Here is a 13,330-nt window from a genome sequence, read left to right as displayed (position 1 = left end):
TCACCTCCTGATTTTCAATCTTATCAATAGTTTGGTTTCTTCTTAATGATAAACGCTTTGCAGCACTTTCCCTTTCCAAGAGTTCCCTTCTCCAAAGTTTAGGGGATGAATCATGTCTGGGCAAGTCTAATTTTATTCCAGCAGATTATAGGACCATGAATGAAAATTGAGACCATCCCCAAAAGGAAGCACTTGAGAAAGCAGAACTGACTGGGATAAGTTCAGGAGATGACAGGAGAAAAGTCTGAGAGTCAATGCAGGTCAGAAAAGCAGAGGAGAAACCCCTTGGGGTGAGATACAGGCAAAATCCACTGGAGTGAAAAGGTCCCAAGAAACTTAGTCAGTACTGCCAGGGCTGGGTCTAGGTTTTTTGCTGCCCCAAGCAAAAAAAAACAACAACAAAAAAATAACCTCTGAGAGTGCAACTGCCTCCCCCAGAATGCTGCCCCTGCAATTGTGCTGCCCCAAGCCCGTGCTTGGTTTGCTGGTGCCTAGAGCCGGCCCTGGTGCCAATGGGTGGGATGGCACAGGCCCCTCTAACTGCTTCCTGATACTGAGTAGGGAGGTTGGAGACACTGTACCATCAACTCTGGTTCTGGCTCTGTGGTGTCCGTTCCATCCAGTGCTGACGAGGGAGATGCAGGCACTGACTGTTTTCACTCTGGTGGCATACCAGGTGGCTACAGAACTACTTTGCCTTTCTGTCCCAACCTCCCCCTTGGTCCAGAGCTGTGTCATTGATAGCCCCATTGGCTGGACGGGCCGCTGAACCCTGAGGTTTGCTGGCACCAAACCCCAATGTTCCCCCTTTCTAGTCTGGGGAAGCAAGGGACCTCCTTGCACCAGGAAACTCCTCAGCACCGTTGCCTTTGGCACCACCAATGTTTCCATGGTAGCTCTCACCGCCCTCCACTTCGGGTCAGCACCATCAGCTGCTTCGGTACCGCTGTTGACTTCAAGAGTCGACACCACTTCTGGCATGAGTATACTCAGTGCTAGTGGTACTGCTTCCATCATTGGGGCCAGTCCCTGCTTCATTCTGGGTAAAAGATGAGTCAGACAGGTTACTCTTTCCCTCAGGACTGGCTCTACCTTTATTCCCAAAAGCCCTACACTCCTCAGCATCGAAGTTGGGATCTTCCTCCTCCCGTTCTCCATTGCCCGAACCACATTGGGGACCATTTATGGAGCACTGCAGACATCAAGACTGGCACTCATCTTGAGGTTGGGATGTGAAATACATCCTAGAATACTCAAGGAGTTGTCTGAGGAGGTATCTGAGCCATTAGTGATTATCTTTGAAAAGTCATGGAAGACAGGAGAAATTCCAGAGGACTAGAAAAAGGCAAATATAGGCCTTGTCTACACTACGAGAGTAGTTCGATTTTACTTGCATCGAATTTTTGTAATCGATATTGCAAAGTCGAACGTGTGTGTCCACACTAAGGACAGTAATTCGACTTTGTGCGTCCACACTAACGGTGATAGCGTCGACATTCGAAGCGGTGCACTGTGGTCAGCTATCCCACAGTTCCCGCAGTCCCCTCTGCCCATTGGAATTCTGGGTGTAGCCGGCAATGCCTTCTGGGTAACAAAATGAGTCGAGGGTGCTTTTGGGAAACTGTCGTCATCCGTCCATCACTCCCGCCCTCCCTCCCTGAAAGCGCCGGCGGGAAAACAGTTCGCGCGCTTTTCCAGTCATTGACAGCGCGGACGCCACTGTACTCCGAGCATGGAGCCCGCTGCGACCATCGCTGCAGTTGTGGCCGCTCTCAACGTCTCGCAGCTTATCATAAAGGTTTCCCTGAGGCAGATGCAGAAAAGTCAGGCAAGGAGGCTACGGCACCGCGGTGATGTCCTGAAGTCTGAGAGTAGCACAGACCTGTCAGAAAGCAGGCGACCCAGCGCCGAGGACATCACAGTGGCAATGGGTCATGTTGATGCCGTGGAACGGCGATTCTGGGCACGGGAGACAAGCACTGAGTGGTGGGACCGCATAGTGCTGCAGGTCTGGGATGAATCCCAGTGGCTGCGAAACTTTCGCATGCGGAAGGGAACTTTCCTGGAACTTTGTGAGTTGCTGTCCCCTGCCCTGAAGCGCAGTGACACCCGGTTGCGAGCTGCACTGAGTGTACAGAAGCGAGTGGCCATAGCCCTGTGGAAGCTTGCAACGCCAGACAGCTACCGGTCAGTCGCGAACCAGTTTGGGGTGGGCAAATCTACCGTGGGGGTTGTTGTGATGCAAGTAGCGAAGGCAATCGTTGATGTACTGCTGCCAAAGGTAGTGACCCTGGGAAACGTGGAGGCGATCATAGATGGCTTCGCAGCGATGGGATTCCCAAACTGCGGTGGGGCCATAGATGGAACTCACATCCCTATCCTGGCACCGGACCACCAGGCCACCCAGTACATTAACCGAAAGGGATACTTTTCCATGGTGCTGCAAGCACTGGTGGACCACAGGGGACGTTTTACCAACATCTACGTGGGATGGCCGGGCAAGGTTCATGACGCTCGTGTTTTCAGGAACTCTGGTCTGTTTAGACGGCTGCAACAAGGTATTTACTTCCCGGACCACAAAATAACTGTTGGGGATGTGGAGATGCCTATAGTCATCCTCGGGGACCCAGCCTACCCGCTAATGCCCTGGCTCATGAAGCCCTATACTGGCGCCCTGGACACTGAAAAAGAACTCTTCAACTACCGGCTGAGCAAGTGCAGAATGGTGGTGGAGTGTGCTTTTGGCCGTCTCAAGGGGAGATGGAGAAGCTTACTGACTCGCTGTGATCTCAGCGAAACCAATATCCCCATTGTTATAGCAGCTTGCTGTGTGCTCCACAATCTCTGTGAGAGCAAGGGGGAGACCTTTATGGCGGGGTGGGAGGTTGACGAAAATAGCCTGGCTGGTGATTACTCACAGCCAGACAGCCGGGCGATTAGAAGAGACCAGCGGGAAGCGCTGTGCATCCGGGAGGCTTTGAAAGCAAAGTTCCTGAGTGAGCAGGGTAACCTGTGATTTTATAGTTTGTGTACTGAGAAGCTAAACCTGCCCCCGTTTCTTTACCCAGGTAATGTTGACTATCCTATCCAGTTACATACCCCCTTCACCCCCCCTCCAACACACGTGTCGAAATAAAAATAGTTCTACTTTGTTAAAGCACACCGTTTTCTTTAATACTGTTTTAGCGGGAATTTTTTAAAACTGGGACGCAGACTGTGGTGCGGGGCGGGTCTAGTGTTGTGATGCGAATGCAGCTTCTAAACTCAAGGATTGACAGGCTCCGCTGCGGTGGGATGCTTGTTTCAACGGAGCCTGTCAACCCTCCTGATCGGGACTGTGTGTATGGGAGGTCTATTTGACTTTGTGGCAGGGGGAGGACGGTTACAGATCCCATGCTGTGTGGCTCTGTGATCCTGTCTAAGGACCGGCGCTTAAGATCTGTAACTGCCCTCCCCCGCCACAAAGTCACAGAGCAACCCACCCCCCCCAACATTACATCAAAACAACCTCCCAGACTAACCGGGGCAACTAGTCACTGCATCACTGCACTGTGTATGTGCCCTGCTGCTGTGCCTGCCCCCGACTATGTACCCTGCCAAAGGAGACTGTCCTGTCCAATTTCCAACCCCCTTTCCCCTCCTCCTCCAAAAGAACATGATTGAAACAGTAGTTAACAGAAACGAATTTTTTATTATCAACTACACATGGCATTGGGAGGTGAAACTTGGACGTGGGCTTGTGTCAGGCGGGAAGGAAAGAACTTTTCAAATTTTGGGAAATGAGAGCCTTCTGCTACTAGAGCTCTCTGCAGGGGTGGAGTGAGAGTTAGCAGGGACTCTGCCGCCTCTCCTTCTTTGCACTTTGGGTGAGGTGGGTATGGGACTTGGTGGCGGGGGAGGGCGGTTAGAGATGGACTGCAGCGGGGCTCTGTCCTCCTGCCTCCGTTCCTGCAGAACATCCACAAGGCGCCGGAGCGTGTCCGTTTGCTCCCTCAGTAGTCCAAGCAGCGTTTGAGTCGCCTGCTGGTCTTCCTGCCGCCACCTCTCCTCCCGATCCATGTTGGCTTGGTGCATTCGGGTCAAGTTCTCCCGCCACTGGGTCTGCTGTGCTGCCTGGGCTTGGGAAGAGGCCATAAGCTCAGAGAACATGTCCTCCCGTGTCCTCTTCTTCCTACGCCTAATCCGCGCTAGCCTCTGGGAGTGTGATTCCAGGCTAGGTTGTGAGACAGTCGCAGACGGGGCTGTGGAAATGGGAAAAAGGGAGTGAATTCCTCTGAAAGATAAATGTAGTTGTGAACAAAGAACATAGTCTTTCTCTGTGAACAAGACCATGCACAGCACCTTTCACATGCGCACTCAGCACAAGGTCGAATTCTCGGCCTTCGCATTCTGTGCCTGGGGTCTTGAACAGCACATTTGAGAAGCGAGGCAGCACAACGGAATTTCTGTTGCAGGCAGACATGGTAAGCCGTACACTTGTGGCAGTTTAAAACTTTTATATTACCACTGGCCTCATTTCACATTTAAATCAATGTCAGTCCCTGCTGCCAGCAATCCGGCAAGCGGGAACTCTGCCCCTGTCCCACCCCCTCGCGGCTGTCCCCGGGAATGATCCCTTTCGGCTGCCCCTCTCCCGCCTCCACCGCGTGGCTGCAAACCAGCGGTGACAGTTCTGTAAAGGAACGGGAAAGCAGTCCCAACACTAACATTCCCCTACCTAATTAAAAGCAGGTCACCATGGCCGACATCACCCTGATGAGGATCTCCGAGAGCGACAAAGAGAGAATGCTCCGGGAAAGCCTCCAAAGACCAGGGCCGTATGCCGCCCTGCTGTGCAGAGCAATGATCCCCGAGTACCTGATAATCTCGTGGCGCGGCAACGTGTCGTACTTCGGAGGACCCAATAAGGCCGCTCTCCCCAAGAACCTCATGCAACGGCTTTCAAGTTACCTCCAGGAGAGCTTCATCGAGATGTCCCAGGAGGATTACTGCTCTATCCCCGCACATATAGACCGCATTTTACTGTAGCTGCAGTAGCAGGGAATACACAGTAGAGCGGCTTGTGCAGGACAATCACTGAAAACCGGACATTGCTAGATTTCTTTTCAAAACTTGCACTGCCCCTTACTAAACCGTTAAGCGCCTAGGGCACACTAATCATGAACAACCCATTCTTTTAATTGTTAATATTCCTGTTTTGTTAAAAATAAATGTTTAGATGTTTACAACACTTACTGGCTGATCCTTCACCAGATTCTGTGTCCGGGGTAATGGCTGGGGACGCTTCGTAGGGGATCTCTGTAAGGGTGATGAAGAGATCCTGGCTGTCGGGGAAATCAGCGTTGTGAGAGCTGCCAACTGCCTCGCCCTCCTCATCTCCTTCCTCATCTTCCCCGTCCCCTAACATGTCTGAGGAACCGGCCGTGGACAGTATCCCATCCTCAGAGTCCACGGTCACTGGTGGGGTAGTGGTGGCGGCAGCACCGAGGATGGAATGCAGTGCCTCGTAGAAACGGGATGTCTGGGGATGGGATCCGGAGCGTCCGTTTGCCTCTTTGGTCTTCTGGTAGCCTTGTCTCAGCTCCTTGATTTTCACGCGGCACTGCGTTGCATCCCGGCTGTATCCTCTCTCTGCCATGTCTTTAGAGATCTTCTCGTAGATCTTTGCATTCCTTCTTTTGGATCGCAGCTCGGAAAGCACGGACTCATCGCCCCACACAGCGATGAGATCCAAGACTTCACGATCAGTCCATGCTGGGGCTCTCTTTCTATTCCCAGACTGCACGGCCATCACTGCTGGAGAGCTCTGCATCGTTGCCAGTGCTGCTGTGCTCGCCACGATGTCCAGACAGGAAATGAGATTCAAACTGGCCAGACAGGAAAAGGAATTCAAATTCAAATTTTCCCGGGGCTTTTCCTGTGTGGCTGGTCAGAGCATCCGAGCTCGCACTGCTGTCCAGAGCGTCAACAGAGTGGTGCACTGTGGGATAGCTCCCGGAGCTATTAGCGTCGATTTCCATCCACACCTAGCCTAATTCGACATGGCCATGTCGAATTTAGCGCTACTCCCCTCGTCGGGGAGGAGTACAGAAGTCGAATTAAAGAGACCTCTATGTCGAACTAAATAGCATCGCAGTGTGGACGGGTGCAGGGTTAATTCGATTTAACGGCGCTAACTTCGACATAAACGCCTAGTGTAGACCAGGCCATAGTGTCAATCTATCAGAAGGGGAATAAGGACAACCCGGGGAATTACAGACCAGTAAGTTTATGGAAAGATATGAAAGGTATGAAAGGTAATGGAGCAAATAATTAAGCAATCAATTTGCAGACACCTAGAAGATAATAAGGTGATAAGTAACAGTCAGCATGGATTTGTCAAGAACAAATCATGTCAAACCAACCTAATATCATTCTGTAACAGGGTAACAAGGGTTGTGGATGAGGGAAGCAGTAGATATGTTTTTTCTTGACTTTAGTGAGGTTTTTGATACTGTCTTGCATGACCTTCTCATAAAAAAAACTAGGGAAATACAACCTAGATGGAGCTACTATAAGGAGGATGCATAATTGGTTAGAAAACCATTCCCAAAGAGTAGTTATCAGTGGTTCACAGTCAAGTTGGAAGGGCATAATGAGTGGGGTCCTGCAGGGATCAGTCCTAGTTCCAGTTCTATTCAATATATTCATCAATGATTTACATAATGGCATAGAGTACACTTATAAAGTTTGCCGACAATACCAAGCTGAGAGGGTTTGCAAGGACAGGATTAAAATTCAAAATGATCTGGACAAAATGGAGAAATGTTCTGAAGTAATTAGGATGAAATTCAATAAGGACAAATGCAAAGTACTCCATTTAGGAAGGACTAATCAGTTGCACACATATAACATGGGAAATAAGTGCCTAGGAAGGAATACCGCAGAAAGGGATCTGGGGGTTACAGTGGATCACAAGCTAAATGAGAGTCAACAGTGTAACTCTGTTGCAAAAAAATGTGAACATCATTCTGGGATGTATTATTCGAGGAGGTATTAGCAGAAGTGTGTAAGCAAGACACAAGAAGTAATTCTTCTGCTTTACTCTGCACTGATTAGGCCTCAACTGGAGTACTGTGTCCAGTTCTGGGTGCCACTTTTCAGGAAAGATGTTACTCCTGGGGAAATTCTGCGCCATTTCGCATGAAGAATTTGCGCAGAAATTCATGTTGGGAGTGCAGAATTTATTTTTTTCTCCCACAGAAATGGGCTGCAGAGCTTATGGCTGCCACTAGGGGCTGCTGGACCCAGCAGAGGGCCTGCCTGACCCAGCTCACAAATAGAAGACACTGTGGAGGGTGGGGGGAGGCGGAGCTGGAGGGTTCCTGGCAGCTGCAGTTCCCAGCATGCCCTGAAGGAAGGAGGCGGTGCGCAGGAAACTCCACACAAGCCTAGGACCTGGCATCAGGCTGTTTCTCCCTCTGGATCCCTGGGCTCTGGGGGATAGGAGGTGCAAGTGTCTGGCAGGGGCTGGAGGTGCGCAAGTGTCAGGGGGTCATGGCTGGGCACTGAGGACTAGGGGGTGCGGCTGTCTGGGATGGACCCTGCAGCTGGGCTCTGGTGGGGAAGGGGGTGCGTGCGAATGTCTGGGTGGCCTCTACAGGTAGGGTCTGGAGGATGGGGGGTGCAGGTGTCTGGACTATGGGGCACCCTGCAGCTGGGCTCTGCGGGGGGTAGGAGATGTGGGTGTCTGGCCCTTCGGCTGGGCTCTGAGGGGGAGGGGGTAGAGAAACAGGGGTTTCTTTAACTCTCTACTCATGGGGGGAAATTTTGTGTTTGTATTGTTACAGACATAGTTGCTGACAGGTATTTTGAAATAAATTACCAAAATAATTGAAACTGGCATGATTATATAGTGTTATTTTGATAATAAAATATGCAGAATTTTAAAATATTGTGTGCAGAATTTTTAATTTTGTGGTGCAGAATTTTTAGGTGCAGATTTCCCTCCAGGAATAACATCAGATGTGGATAAATTGGAGAAAGTCCAGAGAAGAACAACAAAAATGATTAAAGGTCTAGAAAACATGACCTATGAGGGAAGATTGAAAAAACTGGGTTTGTTTAGTCTGGAGAAGAGAAGCCTGAGGGGGATCATGATAACAGTTTTCAAATACATAAAAGGTTGTTACAAGGAGGAGGGAGGTAAATTGTTCTCTTTAACTTCTGAGGATAGGACAAGAAGCAATGGACTTAAATTGCAGCAAGGGTGGCTTAGGTTGAACATTGGGGGAAAACTTCCTAACTGTCAGGGTAGCTAAGCATAGGAATAAATTGCCTATGGAGGTTGTGGAATCTCTGCCATTGGAGATTTTAAAGAGCAGGTTAGACGAACACCTGTCAGAGATGGTCTACATAATACTTAGTCCTGCCATGAGTGCAGGGGACTGGACTAGATGACCTCTTGCGGTTCCTTCGAGTCCTACAATTCTATGTGCTGCTTAGCCCCAGGCATAAAGATTATGGAGTTCTTGTAAGGACCTCAGAGTTAGTTACTTTATAAATAGGCTTGGACACATTAGATTTGTACTGGTAAATGTTGGTAAATATTGATTTCACTGTACACATACAAACCAACAAAAATATTTCCATATTTAATAATGAAAGTTTACAGAGTGGCAAAATAAGAGAAATGCAGCTTGAGAACTTAGAGTTTGATTTAAGGATATTTACTTTGTGTATTTTGACATGTGATATTGACAATTTGTGTTTTAACAGTTATAAAGCTTTAACCTTTGAATCTCAACCTCTGTCATAAAATTATTGTCTGACCTCCCCTAATTTCCCCCAACTGTGATAATTTAAATTGATAAAAATAAAATAAAAATGCTTAAATAAACCGATCAAACTCTCAAATTTAAAAAAAAAATTTCCAAGTCTAATTTTAAAGTAATCTTAAAACAGAGTAGAAATTCTTGTTTTTCCTTTAAAAGTAGTTGGCTAACTGGTAAGAGATTTCACATAGGGTTAGTTTTAATGTCCTTTGATTTTTTTGATAGTTTGGTTTCTCCTTATAATTTTTGAACAGGAAACCTCTGAAATTGGACTTTGGGTGACATTTGTCCTTGGTGTCCCTATAATTAGGGCTACCATTTTGTCACGGAGGTCACGGAAGTCAGGGAATCCGTGACTTTCAGAGACCTCCATGACTTAAGCTGCCAGTGCTGGGAGCTGCAGGGTCCCCCCGCTGCCTGTGGTGGCTGGGATCTGAGGGGGCCCCAAGCTCCCATCTTCTGCAGGCGACGGGGGTGGCCTGAAGTTCCCAGCCGCTGCAGGGGGCGGCAGTGCCCTGGAGCTCTGAGCCAGGGCCCCCTAGCAGCGGTGTGGGGACCCTGCAGCTCCCCATTTTGTCATGCATATTTTTAGTAAAAGTCACGGATAGGTCATGGGCTTCCCTGAATTTTTCTTTATTGCCTGTGACCTGTGCATGACTTTTACTAAAAATATGCTTAACAAAATCTTAGCCTTACGTATAATTCATTATTGACTGATCTTAAAAAACATTAGCAATTTTTGGTATAGATATCTATACCAGAGAGGTTGATCCTGGGTAGATCTGGGACAACAAGCAACTTAAAAAAATAAAATTAGATGTGGTGTCATTTTTAACTATTATTTGTCTTAAAACTGAAAGTGCACCTAATTGTGATCGATGGGGCTGAGTACACACAGGTCTGCCTGATGTGACTGGGAGTACCTAAGATCTTTTCCATAAGATCAAACCTTCTCTGTCAAGATTGACACTTTTTTGTTAGTTTTTATCCTAGAACAGAGAAGAGTTCATGTGCAGCTGCTGACACACAAGGGTTCATGTACAGCTGTTCATGGATTAAGTCTTCTCTGTAGCAGCTGCATTTCTACCTCCACCCTACCCCTGGTTAACCATTAAAAAAACCTTAGGAAATTAATATACAAAAAAAGCTCTCTCTCTCTCTCTCTCTCTCTCTCTCTCTCTCTCTCTCTCTCTCTCACACACACACACAATACCTAACAGTACATATCTTCTACTCGTCCACCCACAAGCACACACTTTACCATTACTAACAACTACTGTACATCAGACTATGCACTGCTACCTTAACTTTGGTGTAGCAGTTACTTTCGTAAAGGGCATTCTTGGAGGCAAACAACCACAGACTATTAGTGCTGGGGGGGAAAAAAAGTCTGAACAGTGTGCAGTATGGGGACAGAGTTAAGCATGCAGTGTGGGATACAATAGCTGTGGTGGGTGGAGGAGTAGAGAGTATGACTGGTTGGTGGCTTGAAGTTTCGTTTCCTTGCTTTGATAGGTTTGTGCCAGTTATATTGTGTGTTGCAATGGTAACTGCTGCCAACAAATTTGGCCTATGCATTAAAAGTACATCATGTTTGGGATTGTAGCGCGCTGGTGACAGAGTGAGAAGGTGAGGTGGCATATTTCTGAGGGTGGGGAGTGAGGAATAATCATTTGAGGATCTCTGAGTGGGGGAGGAGAGGGTCTGGATGAGGAGTAAGGGCTCCGTCCTGCAAGGTTCTAAGCATTCTGACTCTCATTCTGCAAAGCACTTAAGCACATGCTTATCTTTAAACATGCGTGGTTGCACTGAAGTCAATGGGATACTCACCTGCTTGCAGTTTATCACGTTTATGTGCTTTGCTGAATGGGGGCTGGAGTTCTCAGTATCTTGCAGGGTCAAGCTCTAAAAGAGAGAATGGGTACTGAAAACCAGAAAGGAAAGGAGCTAAGTGCTCAGAATAAATAATTTGGAGGAAAGAGTTTGCTTACATCAATTTAGGAGACAGCTCAGTACCTCTCTCCCCACAACCTTACCAAGCAAATTCCCCTTTGGATGAAATCTGCCATGCTTCTTCTTTGCCCAAAGGTGAATTGTTATTGGAAAGCATAATGGCATGGAGGTCACCCTGGCCCCATGTAATCAGGTGCAGTGCTGCAGATGAACCCCTGCCTCAGTTTTCCTCCCTGAAGTGGGTCTCCTCAGCTTTCTGTATGCTGGTCAGTTCTAGAGATGTCTTAACCTTCTTGCCAAGTCACAGAATAAGAGGTCCAAACTAAAAAGTCCCAACAAACAAAGAGGTTTTCTTTTCCATGTATTCCATTGGCCAATACAAAAATAGTCACTGTCTCATGCCTGCCTTGCTCTTTCCAGATCTGCTTCAACTTGCTTTGTTTGTTTGCTGTGCAGTCAGCCTCTGTAATGGTGCTCAGGAGTTTTTCTCCTTTAATTTTTGGATTTGGGTTTCCTACACCTTTATTAAACTATCCAGTTCCTTCCAGGTAAAAATCCTTTACATGGGCCTGCTGTTTAAGAAATTGTTTGACAACACCAATCTTGTTGCCAGCAGTTCCCTGGCCCTCTGGAACCCTGAAGTCAATTACCATCGGGGTGCCCTCAGCCATGTAACCCTGCTGTCCTTTGGAAAAGTTGGCCAGATCCCTCTTGCATGAAGCCCATTCAGATACCTGGGTCTGACCCGGTTCCTGTAACAAAGTTGTCAAAGTCCCCAAAGTTCTTACCCACTGGGACAGAAAATGAAGTCAAGATAGCCCCCATAAGCAATTGAGAGTTTGAACTCTCACACCAGCCTTCCACATTTAGATTTACATGCTAGGATCTGTTTCCTTGACATATACCAGTAGGCTCTAGCCTCCCCTCAGCTACAGTCCATCTGCCCAGAATTCCAAGTCTTAGCAGGGCAAGATCCTTCTATGTGCCCCATGTTCCCACAACCAAAACAGATGGCCCCTGGGCCTCACACTTTCTTGCCCCAAGCTGGGTCCTCACAGGTCTTTGTTTAAACTCTGTAGTAGTCTGTGTCTCACTGTTTTGGGGCATGTAATCTCTAATAGTCAGAACCTCCCAAGTTTTCTCAGTACTCTGGGCTAGCAGATAGGCCTCACAGTCATTGATTCTATAGGGACGGACCCCTGCTAGCCTGTAGTCAATGTACACAATTGGATGAGCCCCACACCTTCTTCCTTTTCAACGTTTGTGGTAACTGTCTCGTTCCTGTTGTTGGGGAAGCTGGCCTTTCTGCAGCTGTTGCTGGTCCTCCATTCACAGATGTAGGAGGATAAATGTCTCACCACTGGATAAGGTGTTTGTGTTTCACTGCTCCGATATGCCTCCTTGATGGCAGGTGGCCTAGCATCCCACTTCTGGTACCGTGTTGTAAAGGCATGGAGGTCACCCAGGTGCGGTGCTGCAGGTGAGCCCCAGTCACAATCTCTTCATGGAGGTAGTCTGTTTCCTTCTCCTGATGTGGGTCTTTTTGACTCTCTACACACTGGTCACTTCTGGAGACCTCTGGCCAAGTCAGAAAACAAGAAGCCCAAACTAAAATGTCCCAGCAAACAAAAAGAGTCTTCTAACCCACTCTGGGCCCTATTACCAGCCCCTTTCTGGGCTACACTTTTGAGACTCTTTCTCGGTTCTGGGCTAGAGCACTGACCCCAAGCTGTTTCTCCTGAAGTACCCTTTTCCCCACAGATCCTGCCTAAGTGCCGTATAATGGAACCCGCCTGCTCCCTGTGCTCCAAACTACTAGACTGACATCTCTCAGACCTCCTATAAGGCCCAGGTGTTCATTAAGCAAATTAAATGTTGCTCAGCCATCTAAGTAATTAACTACTCACAGGTCGATCTGGGTTGGCTAATTCTTCTTCGAGAGCTTGCTCATATCAATTCCAATTAGGTGTGCACGCGCTGCGTGCACGGCCATCGGAAAGTTTTACCCTAGCAACACCCGGCAGGTTGGCTCTGGAGCCCCCTGGAGTGGCGCCTTCATGGTGCTCGATATATACCCCAGCCAACCTGGCGCCTCCTCAGTTCCTTCTTACTGCCCTTGACGGTTGTTGTAACGGTAGAGTCTTGCTTTGTTTGCTCTCCACTCTCCCTAGCGTTATAGTTAATAGTTGTTAGTTAGTTATAGTTCTTAGTTTGGTTTTTACTTAGTGTTAGTTGGGTTGGGGGGGGCTTTCCCCTCCTCCCTGATTCTTCTTCACGGGCTCATGCCCAAAGCTCCGGGATTCAAGCCCTGCAGTTCCTGCTCTAAGCCTATGCCAATGGGCGACCCCCATGACTCTTGCCTGAAGTGTCTGGGGGAGGCTCATCAAGCTGAGAAGTTCAGGATCTGTAAAGGGTTTTGTCCTCGGACTAAAAAGGAGTGGGACTTTCATTTAAAGCAGCTCCTCATGTAGGTGGCTCTTAGCCCTCAGCCTCCTGCGGCGTGGCAAGGCCTGGCACTGAGCGTCTCGGTGCACAGTGCCCCGGTGGCAGCAGTGGGGGCTGCA

At 48.4% G+C, this 13,330-nt stretch overlaps 1 protein-coding gene across 1 annotated transcript; it reads right to left on the bottom strand.

Moving 5' to 3' along the window:
• Window positions 1-3,671: 3,671 nt before the first annotated feature.
• LOC135976241 (uncharacterized) lies at window positions 3,672-6,073 on the bottom strand. The gene is made up of 2 exons (XM_065571009.1): window positions 5,236-6,073; window positions 3,672-4,241 (listed from the first exon to the last, which is right to left on the bottom strand). Exons 1-2 carry the CDS (start codon window positions 5,810-5,812, stop codon window positions 3,766-3,768), a joined length of 1,053 nt encoding a protein of 350 aa, XP_065427081.1. The 5' UTR covers window positions 5,813-6,073; the 3' UTR covers window positions 3,672-3,765.
• Window positions 6,074-13,330: the final 7,257 nt, after the last annotated feature.

Source organism: Chrysemys picta, chromosome 1, assembly GCF_011386835.1.
Source record: "Chrysemys picta bellii isolate R12L10 chromosome 1, ASM1138683v2, whole genome shotgun sequence".
Lineage (NCBI taxonomy): Eukaryota > Metazoa > Chordata > Testudines > Emydidae > Chrysemys > Chrysemys picta.
This window is presented reverse-complemented; position numbering and strand designations above follow the sequence as displayed.

Excerpts from the sequence above, each read along its gene's own strand:
- LOC135976241 (XM_065571009.1), bottom strand. The coding sequence starts at position 5,812 with ATGCAGAGCTCTCCAGCAGTGATGGCCGTGCAGTCTGGGAATAGAAAG. Across the intron at positions 4,242-5,235 it reads ATCTGGTGAAGGATCAGCCA|CCCCGTCTGCGACTGTCTCA; the intron begins GTAAGTGTTGTA and ends CCATTTCCACAG.